Source organism: Gorilla gorilla, chromosome 8 (genome assembly GCF_029281585.2).
Source record: "Gorilla gorilla gorilla isolate KB3781 chromosome 8, NHGRI_mGorGor1-v2.1_pri, whole genome shotgun sequence".
NCBI lineage: Eukaryota > Metazoa > Chordata > Mammalia > Primates > Hominidae > Gorilla > Gorilla gorilla.
This window is the reverse complement of record NC_073232.2, coordinates 114,030,889-114,048,872: the sequence shown is the minus strand read 5'-3', so window position 1 is coordinate 114,048,872 and position 17,984 is coordinate 114,030,889. Positions and strand designations below refer to the sequence as shown.

The 17,984-nt window shown below is 57.7% G+C and overlaps 1 protein-coding gene across 4 annotated transcripts; it reads left to right on the top strand.

Moving 5' to 3' along the window:
• Window positions 1-4,003: 4,003 nt before the first annotated feature.
• On the top strand, window positions 4,004-10,982 carry FGF8 (fibroblast growth factor 8). Of its 4 annotated transcripts, none has more exons than XM_004050003.5 (6): window positions 4,004-4,884; window positions 4,977-5,013; window positions 5,536-5,622; window positions 5,873-6,020; window positions 9,186-9,292; window positions 10,135-10,982. In XM_004050003.5, exons 1-6 carry the CDS (start codon window positions 4,853-4,855, stop codon window positions 10,423-10,425), a joined length of 702 nt encoding a protein of 233 aa, XP_004050051.1. In that variant the 5' UTR covers window positions 4,004-4,852; the 3' UTR covers window positions 10,426-10,982. The 4 variants fall into 4 exon arrangements, with proteins under 4 accessions (XP_004050051.1, XP_004050048.1, XP_004050050.1 ...); XM_004050000.5 differs by having other exon boundaries at window positions 5,840-6,020; XM_004050002.5 differs by lacking the exon at window positions 5,536-5,622 and having other exon boundaries at window positions 4,006-4,884; window positions 5,840-6,020; window positions 10,135-10,980.
• The last annotated feature ends 7,002 nt before the right edge of the window (window positions 10,983-17,984 follow it).

Genomic DNA, 17,984 nt, shown 5'->3' with positions numbered 1-17,984 from the left:
CCCAGGGAATTGGCCTCCTGGACTAAGGGATTCTTGTCCCCCACACACCGTGGGGTCTGGGGGTCTTTGGTGCCTGGAATCAGGTAGTTCTGGCACTTGGCTGCCTTTGTGCCAGGAAGAAGAACTGACACACCTGGTTTGAGGATGAGTGTGTGTGACCAGCTCTGGGGTCAGCAGTTCAGCAGCTGTGTTGGTTGTGGGGGGAGGGTTGTCAATGCCCACAAACAAACAAACAAACAAAACATTGCCTCCCCAGACAACCTGGGGCCAGACAGGCTGAGGATAGACAGAGAACAGGGCCTGATGGGGGTCAGGCCAACTCCCACTCCCAGCCTCTAGTCAAGGGGGAGGGGCCCCGGGATATCGCGGGCTGGTGGTTCTGGGGCAGGTGAGGTCAGCTTTGAAGACCTTGCGTCCGCAGTACCGACCCGCACGCTCTTCAGCGCATCCCTAGTGAAGGAGGTTCTCCCCCAGCCCGTGGTGAGGAACTAGGGGTCCAGTTTCCAACCTCCCTCTTCCTCAAGTTGAGGACAAAGGGAGATGACGCCCGTCTGTGTTGCGGTGATCTGGGTCGCAGGCGCCTTTCTCCGATCCAGGAGGACGCTGCTAAAAATCCTTTCCTGGGGAGCCCGGCGGAGGGGCGGCCTGGCTGGGAACCATCGGTCTCGCTGCGGAGCGCGGTCGGCAGGGAGACGGAAGTCGGGGCTGGCGCCCTCTGGCGGGCGAGGTTGAAGCCGCTCGTGGTCGTACCGCTCCCCTGGCCTCTAGAGGCTCCGGGCGGGCGCCGTGGGGCCGGGGCCTCCGAGTCCCGCCACTGCTCTGGGCGGCCGAATCTTGGGCGGAAGGCGGGGGAATGCCACTGAGGCTTGCATGCATGCGTGCATACGTTCATTCATTCATTCGAACGACTTGAGTTGGAGCGGGGAAGTCTGGCTGTGGCCCTCACTCCTCTTTCCCTTCCTCTTCTTGGCCCCAGCCTCCAAAGTCCTCGGCACGTGCTTGGCAGGAGGAGCGGGAGACTGGCTGAGTCCTCTCTCCTGGGAGGCCTCCCTAGCTGACCCATCTACCCCCTGCGCGGCTCCGCCCCAATATTTACCCCACCCACCCCCCGCGATGCCACTGATCGCTCCTTGCATTTCTCGCCGGCTTTCCGGGTAGGTCTCCCGGTGGGCGCGGGCCTGCGCCGAGCACGCTCCTGCCCGCAGTGGGGGCCCAATCCACATCAGCCTCTCGGCCCAAGAGTTTCTCGGCCGGTTGGGGCTCCCCGCGGACACAGCTGGGCAAGGTTTATTCCTCTCTCCTCGCCCCAGCCTCTCCTCGAGCCCTCTTCTTTGCCCTTCAGCGCACAGTAGGAGCGCTGCCGGCTCACTGTGGCCTCAGACCCCTGGGGGATGAAGTCATACGCCGGGGTTTGCCGACTGCTGGAGGAAGGGCAGGCTTCTATTTGGGGGCCGAGGGAGACGACTCCCAGACAGCGGCCGAAGTGCTTAACGTAGTCTCGGCGATTTGCATTTGAACGGTCGGCGGTGAGTCCGCGGCGCTTTGAACGCCCGGCGCAGGAAGCGCGCGTCGGAGCGAGCTGCGGTCTCCGGCGGGTGTGGATTGGAGGGGCCGGGGGATGGGCTGGGATCGAGGGGTGCGTTTGGAAATAGGCTGAAGTAGTGTGTCTGGGTGCAGGCGAGGGCGTGTCTGCGGAGATGGGCCGTTTGTGTTGGCGAGGAGTGTGTGTTTGTGTTTGCAGGCGAGGGAGTTTGTGTCTGTGCGTGTGTGTGTTTGTGTTTGCGGAGTGTGGGGGCGGCCAGGAAAGGTGGCCGGGCTGTCACTCAGTGATCAGGTTGACAGGCGCTCCCTCATCTGGGCCAGGGAGCTCTGATTGCAGATTCGAGGAAACAAAATAGCAATTGTAATTACCGGGCTTTGATAAGATAAAGGAGGGAGGGAGCTGGCCGGGAGGCGGGCGAGCCAGCAAGGGGGGGAGCGGCCTGCGGGGGCCCGGCGGGACATTTGCATCTGTCAGTCACGGGGCGTGCCGGGGCAGAGCCAGGTGCTTGCTCCCGGGGTGTCCCCATCTGCTCCTCTCCCCCAGAGAAACTGACTTTTGGGGAGATGAGAATTTCAACGAACTAGGTGAGGGTCCGCTTCTCAGGAGGGTCTCCAAATCCAAATGTAAAGGAATCCTGGTCCAGCACAGGCTCCCTGGCAGAGGCTGGGACAGGACTGAAACTTGACCTCGGACCCTTCAGATCCCAGGACGCCCATCTTCTCTGGGGCAGAGGAAGAAGGGTGGCTGAAGACCATTGAGGGTCAACCCAGGGCCCTCAGAATCTTCTGGGGGTTCCACAGCTGGAGCTGAATGCTGGTCTCAGCCAGGGGCTCTGCCCCTACCCCCATTCCAGGGAGGGGCAGGTACCCAGAGTGGCTCTGGCTGTGACCCCAGGACCATGCAAACACTGTTGGATGGGCGGGTCACCCTCACCCCTGCCTGGGGCCTACTCCCTGCTCTGCTTATCTCACTGATGTTCAGAGAGTCCATGGTGGGAGAAAGCCCATTTCTTACAGGAAGTGCCTGCTCTCCATCTCTCCATTCAATCATTTGTTCATCGACATACGCAACTAAACATGCTTGAGGGCCTACTATGTACGAGGATGAGGGTAAGACCACAAGCAAACAGACATCACCTTTGCCCACTTGAAGCGGTGCAGAGAGGGAAACAGACACTCAGTGAATTGTGACTCAGGCCTTACACAGAACACAGGGAAGGCAAGGGCTGGCCTGGGCTGTGGCCACTTGTGTCCACCTGACTTGTCTCTGCCTGATGGACCCACCTCCCCATGGGCTTTAGAGGAGACAGTGCCTGCCAAGCCTGTAGCAGATACAAGTGCTCACTAACTGGTGGTGTTCCTGGTGATAATCTGTTGGGAGGAGGTGAAGGCAGGTCTTCCTGGGGAAGTTGCAAATAGGCTGAAGTCTAAAGGCTCAGCCACTTTCCCCATCATTCATTCATTCATTCAACGAACTCTTAACTGCAGAACAGCTCTGCCCAGCCTTGTGCCACGAGCTGTGATTTCTGAGCTCATAAGACATGGTCCTTGCCACAAGGTCTGTGTGGGCAAGAGCCCACTGAACAGACTCCTGGAGGAGGATGGCAGGTGTGCTCTGGAAGTCTACTTCTCTGAGGAGGGATAAGATCTTGGAACGCACCCTCTAACTGTTTTCCCATCTCTCCATTGCTCAGTGTTTGCATTTATGGCTGGGAGTTGGAAAGATGGGGCACAGGGAAAGGTGGGACACAGAGCAGGGAGAGAGGCAGGGCCTGGCTGTGCTGCTGGACTAGGGCTGCCGCTAATTTTGGCCTAATGGCTTCCTGGGACCACACCAAACCCTCCAGCCCTACCCCCAGGGGAATGGAGGGTCACTGGGGAAGGGGAGGTTGTCAGTGAAGACAGCAGTCTGGTAGGGCTTCACCTGCTCCTCACAAGGCACCTGTTCCAGGGCATCTCTGTCCACCCAGGCTGCTCCCACAGAAGCAGCATGGGGGCTCAGGGTTTCCAGAAACCTCAGGGGGGAAGCCACAAGGTGAGGGGCTAGGAAAGGCTTAGACAAGTGCCTACCTTCTCCTATGCCCCAGGCCCAGCTGACCAGCCCCTGCCTAGAATACAGTAGGTGTGTGAATACCTGTGAAATGAAAAACGAGTGGGGCTTTGAGGGGGAAAGGGCTGGGTGGCCTGGATGGAAGTCCCTTCCCCCAGTAAAAGCTACTGAGAGTTTTTTTGCCCCTGCTGCCTGCTGAGGTACGGGGACAGTGGGTCCTGCCAGGGACCTCCGGACTCTCTTCCACACAGGTGGCTCGGGGTGCTCCTCAAGCTTCAGGCTAGTGTGTGTGTGTGTGTGTGTGTGGTGAGGGGCACAGGGGAAGGGGTGATGGTGATAATGGGATGGGGGGAGGGGGAGGCATTTCTGGCTCCCAGGGCCTCCTCGGGAGAGTGAAGGAGACTGGAGAGACCGACAGGAGGGGGCACGCGGCCGAAACAGGGGAGCGGGGTCCGGGTGGCACCGGCACGCACTGCGCGAGGGCCGGGTGCGCAGCCATTCGCTGCACGGTTAGCGGCCGCTCCCAGGGGCCCGGCGGGACACACAGTAGGTGGCTCGGAGACCACTGCGTAGCCGGCGGCGGAAGCGGCTGGGCCCGGAGGCGGAGACCCAGACCCGCCAGACTCGGGCGCTCCAGGCGGTCGGGGAAGCCCAGGCTCGGGGTCTCCCGGCCCGCAGAGCTTGCAGCCCTAGGCGCCCCCATCCCCGCGCGTCCGGGCCCGGGGAGCGCGCGAGGGGACAGGCCGGGGATAGGGGGAGGCGCCCAGACCAGCCGCCCCCGCCCCTCCCGCGGGTCCCCAGACCCCTCCCCTAGCCCAGACCCTCAATCCCGAACCCGTCGGCCGCCCCGCCCCGGCCGCCCCGCCCCCGCCCCGGGCTGCATCCAGGCCCCAGTTCCCAGCCGGGGGCTGCGGGCTCCCGCCGCCCGCCCCGCGCTCCCCCCTCGCGCCCGGTGCGGCGCCCCCCGCCCCCACCCCTCCCCGCCCTCCCACCTCCCCACCCACCCCGCCAGCCCGTGACCCTCCCGCCCGCTCCGGCTCCCGAGCAGCCAGCGGCCACCGGCTCCGGCAGCGGCGCACAGCGATTCGGTGCGGCGCGGCGAGCACGACGTTCCACGGGACCCGCGGAGCCGCGTCGTAATCGCCACCGGCCTCCCGCACCCGCACCCTCTCCGCTCGCGCCCTGCTCAGCGCGTCCTCCCGCGGCGGCCCGCGGGACGGCGTGACCCGCCGGGCTCTCGGTGCCCCGGGGCCGCGCGCCATGGGCAGCCCCCGCTCCGCGCTGAGCTGCCTGTGAGTACCGCGCCGCCCTGCCCCGCCGCCCGCCCCCCGCGCCCCTCGCCTCACCCGCGCCTCTCTCTCCCGCCCGCTTTTGTCTCCCACAGGCTGTTGCACTTGCTGGTCCTCTGCCTCCAAGCCCAGGTGAGGAGGGGTGCGCGGAGGCGGGGGCCGGGCGCGCCGGTGGGAGACCCGGGTGGGCAGCGCCGGTCGGGGGCACCGGGACCGACTCTGCGGCCGGCGCGGGAGGGCTGAGGGCACCTTAGAAACCCAGCCCCGAGCCACCCCGAGGAGGGAGCTGAGGCACAGAGAGGTAGCACCCGCCTGAGGTCACACAGCGAGTGAGTGGCCAGGATAGAAACGAAGGTCTCGGAGCCCAGCACTGTCCCCCATACATCCTCGCCGGCTGGGGGCATAGGGAACACCCAGCCGCCGAGGAAGGGGGCAGCCGCGGCCAGGGGATGGATGTTCGATGCCAGGGGAAGCCGGGTGACTGCAGCAGAGACCCTCTCAGCGCCCTTCGGGGGAGGCTTATGGCCGGTTTGGCCCAATGATCGGGTGCCCAGGTTCCCTGCACTCTCAACATTTGCTCCGTAAATTTGTCTTTATAAATGTCAGGGGTCGGGGAGGGCTGCCTCCCTACTTAAAAGCGCCCTGCTCCTCTAGGAAGGCCCGGGCAGGGGCCCTGCGCTGGGCAGGGAGCTCGCTTCCCTGTTCCGGGCTGGCCGGGAGCCCCAGGGTGTCTCCCAACAGGTGGGTCCAGCTTCTCCCTGGGGCTCGTTCATCCTGGGCTGGGTCTGCCCGACTTGCGTGGGTGGGGGTTGGTGGCCTGGGCTGGCATGTTGGGGGAACCCCCAGCACCTGCTGGCGGCTTGGGGCAGTGAGGGGGACGCAGGGTGGTGGGGCCACTCGGGCCCCTGGGCGGAGTAGCATTATAATGGTGTATTGTGTATTTTTCAATTTCCTAAAGGTAACTGTTCAGTCCTCACCTAATTTTACACAGCATGTGAGGGAGCAGAGCCTGGTGACGGATCAGCTCAGCCGCCGCCTCATCCGGACCTACCAACTCTACAGCCGCACCAGCGGGAAGCACGTGCAGGTCCTGGCCAACAAGCGCATCAACGCCATGGCAGAGGACGGCGACCCCTTCGGTAAGGCGCGCTGAAAGTAGCTTGTGGGATGCGCGGCGCCTGGACCGCCAGTCCCAACTGCACTGGCCGGGGGCCTGCAGGGTCCCCAGCTCAGAAGGGAAGGAGTTAAGGCAGAAAGGTGTCTTGAGGGTCAGCTGGGGAAGAGAGGGCTAGGGAAGGGGCCTCGGGGAATACTTGGCCACAGGTGCCCCCTTCCCTGCCCAGCAAATGAATGAATCTAGGAATCTCCCTTTACACCTCCCCCCTTCATACACTCCTCCCCAGCTGCAGGTGGAGGCAGGGGGTTCAGGGGGAGGGGGCCTAGGTTTAAGGGAAGCGCTTGAAAGAGGATATGTCGCCAGGGCCCACAAAAGGAGAGTGGGAAAGAGAAGGGAGAGAAATCCCCTCAACTCTCCCAGTTGGAAAAGGGGGTTGCTGGGAACCCTTAAATACTTTAATCGGATGGGTCAATTTACACGTGGAAACTGGGCTTGGAAGGGGGCTCTCCCTGCTCCATTCCCTGGGGAACCCAGGCGGCTGGGGCAGGGCTCCCGGCTCCCTGTGGGGTGGCAAGTGCGGAGAGCTACTGCCGGCAGAGAGGCTGAGGACTGATTGATTTCTAAAACATTCAATATTCCTGCCTTGAAACGGGGCCAATTTCCAGAGTCCTGGATGTACCAAGAGAAAAGCAAGCCCTCTGGGCGGCTGGTGTTGTTTTTAGAGAGCGATTATTGTGAGTTTAAAAACCTTTAAATAATGACCACGTTAAACAAGCATGAAAGGAGAGGGGAAGACTCTATTAAAATGTAATAAAAAGGTGAGGCATTTTAAGAGCTAAGAAGAAAAATGAAGAATGATATAAAACAGAAAAAGAACGAGCTTTTTTTCAGATGTGGAGTTTGAAAGGAGTTGCAAGTCTGTAAATGTTAAAAAAGAGGTTCAAGATTGTTCTCTCTGAATCTCTGGAGAGACCCCTGCGTCTGGCAGAGCGATTAAAACTCTTCTTACTTTCACCTTTTTTAACATTTCCTGAATACTTTCTCCTCTTCTTGAGCCAGTTTGGGGGATCGAGTATGTCTCGCTGCATTTTTTCTGCATCGACGTAGCTGACTTCCCTTCAAAGCTGGAGGAGGAGACATAATTTTCCTGGGATAAATCTGTCACTGGGGTGGAAGAATAGGTTTGAAAATGTTAAGCTTTCCAAAAGCCCGGTCGGGAGAGCTGCCGTAAACTGCGGCCCCAGCTCCCCAGATCGGAGCAGATTCAACCGACATGGGAGAGAGGGGGCTCTCTGGGGTGGGGGTGGGGGCGGCCTGCCCGGTGGCCGAGCTCCCCTACTGGGCTGGCAGAGCAGGCCTACCGTCCCTTTGTCCCTCCAAATTAGCTGCTTGCTGCCCTTCTCAGCTTCTAAGGAGAGGAGACGAATGCCTGGCTCTTCCAGGGTTTGCTCTATCAGAGCAAATGGCCCAGCATCCTTGGATTTTGGGGAGGGAAGCAGAAGTCAAGCTGGTGTGGGGGAATTCGTCTTCAGACATCAGAGGAAGCCTGATGTCCACTTCTCTCCGTGGCCATATAAGAGGTTTCCCGCCTTCCCTAGTCCCTGCCCCACAGCAGGATAGGAGCTGGAGGCCCTAAGAACAGAGGCTCAGGGTATTCAGCCAGGACAGGAGTAGTCCGGGGAGAATAGCAGAGAGGTCTCAATGGCTTCTTTACTGGCCCCAGGAAGATGCAGAGGCACCTACTTCATCCCTGACTGCCGCATCTGGCCAGAATCCCCAGAGTGGCATCCTCTCACTCCTCCAGTCAGCATCCTTCCTGGCCCTTAAAAACAGCTGCCTCTTGCTGTGGAAGGCAGAGCGGGAGAGGGATGAGCAGACTGGCTAGGTCCAGGAGGAGGTGGGCGGGCAGGGAGGTGACAGCTGCATTTCCCTGCTGACTTGGGGCCAAACTGGGGGCTTGGCCACTGGTCCCAGCACGGAGCCTGTGTGAAGCGGGGAACATTACAAGCTGAGCAGTGATGACTGACTTGCTGACCTCGATGCCCCAAACCCCTGCCATGGGTTTCAGGGACAGAGGAGGTGCCATATGTCAATGCAGGCTAAGTCCAAGAACTGCTTTCTCAGGGAGGGGAGAGGCTGGGCTCTGCGGCAGGGACGGCAGGAGAGCCAGCGCCTTCTGTCCCTTCCCAAACAGTGAAGTCAGCCTCACTACTTTCTTGAGGACAGCCTATAAGAGATGATTGCACAGAGAGGTGAACGGGACAGGCTTCTGTGGCAAGTTGGCTGTCTAAGGGGAGGGGAATGGGAAAGGAGGCATAGAATTCAGCCCTGCCTCCTGGCCTCCAGACTAAGAGGCCAGCGGGCAGGATTCTCCCTCCTCCTCACCCACAGAAGGTATTTGGTCACTGGGCTGAGAAGCCCAGCTGTGATGAGGCTGAAAGAGAAAAGACAATTGAGTTGTTGATTTCTAGACACTGGGCTGGGGACCCTGGTGACTGGGAAGCCACAGGGAAGAGGCAGGATCCTCCTGGCAGGTGTCTGAGGTTCTGGGAAAGCAGCCTGCTTTGGGCTGTGTGTTTAGGGAGAGCTGTCCCCATCCCTAGCACCTTCTCAGCAGAGCAGAGCCTGGTGATGTTGAGGGGCTGGGGGTGGCCAAAGCTGTGAGTTAGAACCCAAAGTGGCAGAAACAGGAGACAATGCTTTCATCTTTGGCCTTGGGACTGGAGGTCACCCCTTCACCCAAGTGTTTGTAATGACCTGTGAGACACGCACACATAATATTTGGAGTTGGAAGGATCCTCGGAGATCTTTTGATTAGCTATGGAACTCTGATTCAATTAAATTGTACTTAGATCCTCAATCTAAGAGACATCACTGTCTGGTTTAAAAAGAGGGTGGAAGGAATGGCACTTCAGCCTTTTCAATTTGATGGTCCCAAGACCTCTCTTGAGAACCCAGTTTGAAAACCATAATCCCGTCCACTGCCCTCTGTAAACCCAGGGGTGGGGCCTGAGGTCCAGAAAAGCCCTTTCTCTGGGTTGCACAGCATGTTAGTAGCTGGGCTGGAGCTGGAGTCCATGTTTTGGGTTCCTGGTCTTTGGAGCAGTTGCTGCTGGGCTGTGACAAGTGTGTGGGCCAGCTGGGGTCAGGGATCTGCCAATAGCCATCCTGCTACCTTCTCTGACAGCAAAGCTCATCGTGGAGACGGACACCTTTGGAAGCAGAGTTCGAGTCCGAGGAGCCGAGACGGGCCTCTACATCTGCATGAACAAGAAGGGGAAGCTGATCGCCAAGGTGAGGCCCCAGCAGGCAGGTGGGGTCCGCGGGACCTGGGGAGTGGCTTGGGCTGGCTGGACTCCTCCAAGACAGTCCTGTGCTCTGATCCCAACAAGGTAGGCAGAAGGCCACAGGGCCATCTTGGGGTTACCTCATGATTGGGTGCAGGAGTGAGGGAGAAGGAAGCTGTTTGAGAGATGAAAACTATAAAAGGCAAAGGAGGAAGAATGAAGGCTAGGGAAGGGGCTGGGGGGTGGTGGTTGGTAAATTCCATATATCTTTTTAACAAATCGCCAAATTGCTTTGCTATTATGTCCAATTACATGGTACCAGCATTTGGAATGTTCAGTAAGCCGCAGGCCCAGCCCCTCGGCCAAGCTCTGAAATGGCTCCATTAGTCACGGCTCCTCTCCAGCCTCGAGCTCCCCGCTTCCTGGGCTTCTGGGGCTGGGGTCTTAGCATCTCCTCCCAGGCCTCCCCTCCCCCATAGGGTGGCTGCCCTGGGGCCAGGGAACCGAAGTCCTGGGGGGGTGAGAGGGGCAGGTGGGGAGACGGGTGGCCAGACTGGTGGGCAGGAGGCCAGAGCAGGCAGGCTCTGGGCCCCTCTCTCTGTCTTTCTGCGTTGGGGCCCAGCCCCTCCGTAGACAACCATGTGTCACTGCTGCCTGGGAGGACAGGAAGTTGCCGGGTGGGCTGCGAGTTGTGAGGGATTAGAGAGCGGGTGCCCAGGCAGGGGGTGGGGCTGCGGCTCCTGCCCACCTCGCCATCTGCTGGGGTGCCCACCTGCTGTCTGGGGCCGCTCGCCCTCTGCCTCTGCTGGGGGGGCTCTGTAACGTGGTGTCTGGCTCCCCTACCTGCAGAGCAACGGCAAAGGCAAGGACTGCGTCTTCACGGAGATTGTGCTGGAGAACAACTACACAGCGCTGCAGAATGCCAAGTACGAGGGCTGGTACATGGCCTTCACCCGCAAGGGCCGGCCCCGCAAGGGCTCCAAGACGCGGCAGCACCAGCGTGAGGTCCACTTCATGAAGCGGCTGCCCCGGGGCCACCACACCACCGAGCAGAGCCTGCGCTTCGAGTTCCTCAACTACCCGCCCTTCACGCGCAGCCTGCGCGGCAGCCAGAGGACTTGGGCCCCCGAGCCCCGATAGGTGCTGCCTGGCCCTCCCCACAATGCCAGACCGCAGAGAGGCTCATCCTGTAGGGCACCCAAAACTCAAGCAAGATGAGCTGTGCGCTGTTCTGCAGGCTGGGGAGGTGCTGGGGGAGCCCTGGATTCCGGTTGTTGATATTGTTTGCTGTTGGGTTTTTGCTGTTTTTTTTTTTTTTTTTTTTAAACAAAAGAGAGGCTCTATTTTTGTATTCCACTTGGCTGTGGTGTCTGTCTTCTTAACTCTCAGAAAGCTCCATTAGTGGCCTAGACTGGGATTCCGGCTGGGGGTTTGCGGGGGTGGGGGGCTTTCTCTAGCCTGTGCTGCTGAGGCCCCAGTACCTCCAGGGCCAGTTGGCTGGGCAGCCAGGGACTCTGCTGCACCCCCAGGTGGGGCAGGGAGGAAAGGACTGTGACATAGGGCAGTCCTCTTAGAAGTGGGTATCAGACTGGTGGCTATTAAATGATTGAAATATTTATTTAACTTGCATATTAAAAATGTGTGCTGGAGAGTGAGTCCTGCCGGGGTCAGCCCCTCCCTCCAACCTTGCCCCAGCTGGTGGGCGGCTGGGAGACGCAGATGACCAGGCGCCAGCTCTGACCACAGCCTCCCTCCAGCCTAAAGACACCTGCCTGTCAACCATCCCCATCACTGTCACTTGAGGGGTTTTCCTGCAAGGACAGAAGCAGGGAAAGGGGCAAGAAGAGGCTCTTAGCTAGTCCTTGGAGCTCTCAGATGTGTACCTCCTAGCACTTTACAGAGGTCATTGCTAACACTTCCCCAGGCCACCTCAGGGCCAGAAATAATGGATGTGCTAGGGCTAGAGCTGTAATCATGGATTTAATCCTCTTAAAAAGTGCTTCTTTGAGTGCCTAGGTCCATGTGGGAGACAGGTTGGAGATTCCAGAACTTGCTCTTTCTGAGACTCAGGCTCCAGAAAATGAAAGAAAAGAGCAGCTGCCAGGGTCCAAGGTGGGGGCATATTGGAGGGAGACCACCAAGACTGGTGTTGACAATGGTGATGTGGGACAAGTGTTAACCTTGGGTGATCTGGTGAGATAGCTGTGGGCAGAAAGCACTGAGCTGAGGTGCGGCGAAGAGCCTGGGGAACTGTTTTCCAGGAAGAGGCTGCCCACCTCGGAGGATGGGCCTGGCGGGAGAGGAGCTGGGCACCGGATGGCACCAGAAGGGAAGCTCATAGGCCTAGGGCAGAACTAAAGGCAGTCATAGCCTTGGGGAGAAGCAGGAGGCCATGTGTGGAGGGAGGGAGGGCTGCTGTGGGAGTGGTGGAGCAGGTCATCGTGTGGGCAGAGAAGGGAATGGGCAAGGGTGCAGGTGTGTGTTTGCGTGTGGACTGGTGAGACTGGTGTCCCGCCACACCGAGGGAGAGCCCAGGCCCCACGGCAGTTTCCTGAGTGCAGAGCTGGCCCAGCCTTCATCTCTGAGGCCTCCCATTAGGGCTGCTCCTGCTTCCTTCCTTGTGGATGCCCTGGGCTGGTCCCACAGCCCAGCTACTGAGCCAGTCTAGAAACCTCGCTCCTCTAGGGCTCTGTCCATTGGCATCTCCTGGGGTAGGGAGCAACCCAAGGCTTCCTCCCACAGTTTCAGGCCCAAGTCCCAGGTTTAGCCCACCCCGGTAGATCAGGAATTTCGAGGCTTAGTGGGAAGCCCGGCAGTAAAGGCTGGCCTGTCCACCCACCTCTCGTGGCCTGACACAGGTGGTGAGGGGCTCTGGAGAGAGTGGGTTTCTGCTGGTGCGTAGACACTGGATGTAGCGAAGGAGCCCTAGATGTCTCTCTTCCAGTTCCCCCAGCTCTTAGCACCTCCTCCTCTGCTCCCTTCCCCCTTTAATTAATTCTGGGTGAGCAGCCTGGCTTTATTGTGCAAGGAGCTGGGGTCTCATTGTGGGAAAAGTCACACCTTCTGAGCAGCTTCTGATGCCATGCAAATGAAGGGACCGTCCAGGAAACGCTTTCATCTGCACGGTCTCCTGTCCAGCCCCTAGCCCAGTAATTACCCACATTTCATTTGTTTGAGAGCAATTCCTGGGGGAAGGCACTGAGTAGGAGGGAGTCTGGGGCGGGGGGTGGAATGTCAGGCTCTCTGCCTGTGATCCTGGCCACAACGTGGGGCCAGGCTGGGCCAAGGCTGGTCACTGGCTAAAGCTAATCCTCATGCCCCCAGGTTGGGGAGGCCTGAGTCCTCCAGGGTGGTGGCAATGGGATTGTGCCATGTTTACATCTTGGAAGAAGAAGGGAGCTCTCCAGAGAGCCAGACCTGTCTTCTAGAAAGAGACACCTGGATAGGGAAAGGTGAGGTGGAGGGGGACAGAAGGGTGGGACCTGGTCCTTGAGGTTGCCTGCGGCTTTGGAAAGAGGTTGACTCCCAGTAGGACCCCAGGCCAGGGACCCATGGGAGCTGCGCCCAGAGCACTGGGGCTAGGCCGGGCTAGAGCACCCATCAACTTGTTTATCTTTGAGCCGCTGCCTCCACAGAGCCCTCACTAATGGGGTTTTACAGCCCACTCAAGTTGCAACTGGCCAAGAATCAATCATTACCAGCACTTAGTGGTTTGATAGTTAACAGCCTGAACTGAAGCCAAACTGGTTGTTAACTGTGATAACAACTGATTTCAAGGGGTTATTGCCGGCCCAATATGCTCAGCCCATTTATTTCGGGGAAAACAAGCAGGGAGCTGTTGCAAGGCCCAGGAAAGGGAGGAGGACTGGGCTTCTCTCAGCCAAAAGGCCCCCTGCCACTCCGTCCCAGAGTTGGTGCTGGCTGCGAGGGCCTAGGGGCGGGCTGAGGGCTGCTTCAAGGCTTGACCGTGCACACCCACTGAGGGCCTGCGTGTGAGCCTAGCCGATCCACACACTAGGCCCTCTCCAGCCTTCCCTCTCTCTAGTCCTCACTTCAGTTCTCCTCCTGCCTCCTCCCCATGATGCCCCAGAAGGACGGTCTCCATGAGGAGGAACCCAGGCCCAGTGGCCAGGCGTCTACTTGTGCCCACTCAGCAGCTGGGGCTGCACCCCCTGGCTCATTCCTTCCTCACCCAGGGCTCCCAGAGTCCTGCCAAGTAGAAACCAGAAATGCCTTTCCTTTCAAAGCCAGCAAAGAGTCCACTTGGGTCTTGACTAGAAAGAATGAGCAAGAGTTCTCTCTTTCCACAGCAGCAGGTCCTGCCTCTACCCCTCCCTTCCTCCCTCAGCCAAATGGAAGCAGGTGAGGCCAGGGTCAAGCATCATTCTAGAATGTTGCTGCTACAAAGGGCCTCAGGAGTTCCCCACCCTCCACAGATGACAACTGCAGCCCAGACGACCCATGGCTAGGGTCAAAGCTGGTGCTGTCCTAGAAATTGGGTCTCCCCTCCCAGATCCAGGCTGCCTCCTGCAGGCTGCAGGTCTTTCCCTAATTCCATTCATTCATTCAGTAAATGTTGACTGAGTGCCTATGATGTGCCAGGCTCTGTCCTGGGTGAGGGGACAGAGCAGAAAATAAGACACAAAAATGCCTGTTACTCTGGAGCCCATATTCTAGTGGGGGAGGACACATCAGTAAGTGACAACCACCACATAGACCAACCCAGATTCAAAAAACACCTTCTTGGATTCTTCCCTGTTTCTAGCCTCTGACATGCAGCCATCTCAATATTCCAGAGAAGAGGATGAGTGTGAAGGGTGGTGGCGATTTTAAACAAGGTGATCAGGAAGACCTTGTGGATAACTTCGGGTCTGAGCACACTCCATCAGGGTAAGACATTCCCATACCTGGAGGAGGACGATCCAGGTGGAGGGAGCAGCCACTGCAAAGGCACACTGCATTAGGGGGACAGGAAGGAGGCCACCACGGCCGCGGCACAGCTAAGGGAGGATCTAGGGGGTGTGCAGTTGGGGGTTGGGGGTAGTAGAGAATGACAGAAACTGAGGTGAGGTCACAGAGACAGAAGGGATGCAGAGACCTTTTGGCAAAGGGCAGATCCTGTGGGGCCATTGAAAAGACTTCAGCTTGACTCTGGATGAGACTGCAAACCACTGAGGATTTTTTTTTTTTTTTTTTTTTTTTTAAACAGAGTCCCCCTCTGTCACCCGGGCTGGAGTGCAATGGTGTGATCTCGGCTCACTGCAACCTCTGCCTCCTGGGTTCACGCGATTCTCTTGCTTCAACCTCCCAAGTAGCTGGGATTACAGGCATGGGATTACACACATAGCTAATTTCACTGAGGGTTTTCAACAGTAGAGTGACATGATTTGAATTAAGTTTTCCCAAGGTTGCTTTGGCTGCTGTGTTGAGACTAGAAGGTAGCAGGGCAAGGGAGACCAGTTATGAGGTTACCGCAATAATCAGGTGAGAGATAGTAGTGAATGGAAGATGGTCAGGAGAGAGTGGAGTTTTGGACATTTTTCACAAGTAGAGATGGCAGGATTTGCTGATGGATTTGGATGTGGCTTGTGCGGAAAGAGAGGAGTCTAGGAGTTTCCATGGTTTCCGGCTTGAGCAACAAAAAAGATGGAGGTGTCATTCACTGAGATGGGGGAGATTCCAGGATGGGAAGATTTGGAGGGGAAGGGTAGGAGTTTGGTTTTGCACATGTTACATCTGAGCTGACTACATACGTATTCAAGAGGAGATGAGTAGGCAGTTGTGTGTGAGTCTGGAATTCAGGGCAGAAGTCTAGTGTGAAGATAGCAATCCGGGAGTGTTAAGCACACAGATGATTTTCAAAGCCAGGAGACAGGATGGATTCCTTAGGGAGTGAGCAGAGATGGAGGAGAGGAGCCGGCCAAGCCTCAGTGTGCTCCAAAAATTTAGAGGACAGGTGAAGAGGGAGAACTGGCAAAGAAGACTGAGACTGTGTGGCCCACGAGGTAGGCAGGGGGAAAAGCAGAGAGTGCTGTGGCCTGATGACCTAGGGGAAGGACAGAAGGATTCTGAGTCCGGAGCTTTACCTGGGGCTAGGGAAAAGTTTCATGTCATCCTGCCTCCCTACTCCCTACCCCCCACTCAACCCCAGGGCTGAGAGGAGGTGGCCAAAAAACGGGGCTGGTTTAACCTGGGAGCATCACCCTTGCCTCTCATCAGCAGTTCCTGCTGGCTTTCCCTCCAGAACATCTCTCCAGTCCAATCCATCCACCACCCACCCTATCCACCTATCTACTGCTACCACCCTGCTCCAAGCCATCATCAGTTCTTGTCTGGTTTATGGCAGTACCCACCCCCAACCTCAATTGCTCTTCCTGGTTCCTCTCTTATCCCCCTACAATCCATTCTGCACTCAGAAGCCAGAATTTTCAAGAAGCAAATCTGATTGTGTTACTCCCACCATACCTACACTTGAATTCAAACTCATTTTCAGGCCACCACAAGCCTCTCCATGCTCTGCCTGTGGAACTCCACTCCTTCCCCGCCTTCCCTCTTGCCTGCTGCTCCCTGGACACGCTTCCTCCAGCTTCTCTAACAAGCCCAGGGAGCCTCAGAGCCTTTGCACTTGCTATTCTTGCCACTTGGAATGTCTTTCCTCCAAATCACTGGCTGGCCGACTGCGTGATGTGGGTCTCTCCGCTGTCACTGTCTGCCTTTTTTTGGGGGACAGGGGAATGGAATCTCGCTTTGTCGCCCAGGTTGGAGTGCAGTGACATGATCTTGGCCCACTGCAACCTCTGCCTCCCGGGTTCAAGCGTTTCTCGTGCCTTAGCCTCCTGAGTAGCTAGGACTACAGGCAGGTGCCACCCCCCCTGGCTAATTTTTTTTTTGTACTTTTATTAGAGACATAAGTTCACCATGTTGGTCAGGCTGGTCTCAAATTCCAGACTTCAAATGATCGGCCCGCCTCAGCCTCCCAAAGTGCTGGGACTACAGGCAGGCGCCACCATACCTGGCTAATTTTTTTTTTTTTTTGTACTTTTATTAGAGACAGAATCTCACTGTGTTGGTCAGGCTGGTCTCGAATTCCAGACCGCAAATGATCCGCCCGCCTCAGCCTCCCAAAGTGCTGGGATTACAGGCAGGTGCCACCAAATTTGGCTAATTTTTTTTTTTTTTTTTTTTTTTTGTATTTTTAGTAGAGATGAGGTTTCACCATATTGGCCAGGCTGGTCTCAAACTCCTGACCTCAGGTGATCCACCTGCCTCGGCCTCCCAAAGTGCTGGGATTACAGGCGTGAGCCACTGTGCCCGGCCTGTGCTTTATTTTCTACGTTACACTTATCACTGTCTGATCTTATCCTGTTTTTTTATTTACTTGCTTTTGGTCTACTCTACCCTTACCTCCCAGGAGAGCAGGAACTTTGTTTGAATCGCTCATTGATGAAAGCGCAGTGCCTATAATGGTGCCCAGCACATGGTGGGTGTTCAGCAAGCATTTGTGCAAGCAATCCACATAGAGCAGGTTCTAAGGCAGCTGCGGAGAAGGCAGGCTGGGAGTCCTCTGTATCCAGGCCATGGGTCAGGTGTTAGGAAATGTCTGAAGGGCAGGGAGACCTGAGGATGGTCCTGGGATGGGTGACTTCTCTTCGCCCATCCGACATGCACTGCTTACTGAAAAAGGTCCAAGGCTGTCTGGCACAGGCCCCCCATCATTTTCTCAAGCTGCAACAAATGGCTCCAAAACCTGGACAGGCAGACATCTAGGCAGGGCCTATTGGGCTGGACATCTCAGAACCTTCCCAAATTCTGCTTTCTTCATCGCCATCAGGTTTCCGTAGCAACCAGGGGACTTCACAGGAGAGAGTGAAGGGGAATTAAGAGCCAGAGAGAGCAGAGGAGAGAGGAGGAGTAAGTGGTAGCAAGACAGATGGGGAGCTGGCAGGAACTCCGGGGGATCCCCAAGTCCCATGTTGCCGTGGAGGGTTGTGCCAATAGGTCCCTTTGGTTGCCCCCTTCCCCATCTGGATCTCTTGCTGACCCTCAAGAAGTAACTGTCCATCTGGGCAGGCCTCAGAGCTGACCCCTCATGCAAAACCCGCCCCCTCCCTGCTGGCAGGCCCTGAGCGAGGCTCCGGCTCCTCTGCGGTCTAGCTCCCTCCCTAGCCCCTCTCTTGGCAATAGTGGAACTGGCTGCAGCCCCTGGGTGGGTTTGGGGAGCGTTTCCTGCCATTCCTTCCGTGGCCGTGTATGGAGGAGTGGGTATTGGGGGAGGACAGTCAGCATTCTGCCCTGCTGACCAAGGTCCCCACCATTGGCATTTGGAGATATGGCCAGGTCCCCAGTCATGAATACTCAGATGGGCTGTAGGTGAGGGCCTGGCTGGAGGTGCTCAGAACAAGGGCCCAGGCCTGGGCATGGCATTCATGCCTGCCCAGAGAAGCCTGAATAGAGCTCTGGCCAGTGTGCTGCCTCGCATTCCCTTGACCCCATAGGTCCGGAAGATGCCTGGCTTGGGACCCAAGAGTGGCAGAATAGCAAAGCCTGCAGCAGCCACAGCACTGTGGTCCTGAGACCCAGGCCAACTTCCCAGAGGACTGGTCGGTGACTTCAGAGGGTGGGGGTGGCCTGGGCCAACACCCAATTCCAGCTGTCCCTCTGCCCCCATACATGCAGCCCCCCGAAAACCCAGATTCCAA

Coding starts and splice junctions, on each gene's coding strand:
- FGF8 (XM_004050000.5), top strand. CDS start 4,853: ATGGGCAGCCCCCGCTCCGCGCTGAGCTGCCT. Junction 5,014..5,535: donor TCCTCTGCCTCCAAGCCCAG/GTGAGGAGGGGT, acceptor CTGCTCCTCTAG/GAAGGCCCGGGCAGGGGCCC. Junction 5,623..5,839: donor CCCAGGGTGTCTCCCAACAG/GTGGGTCCAGCT, acceptor AATTTCCTAAAG/GTAACTGTTCAGTCCTCACC.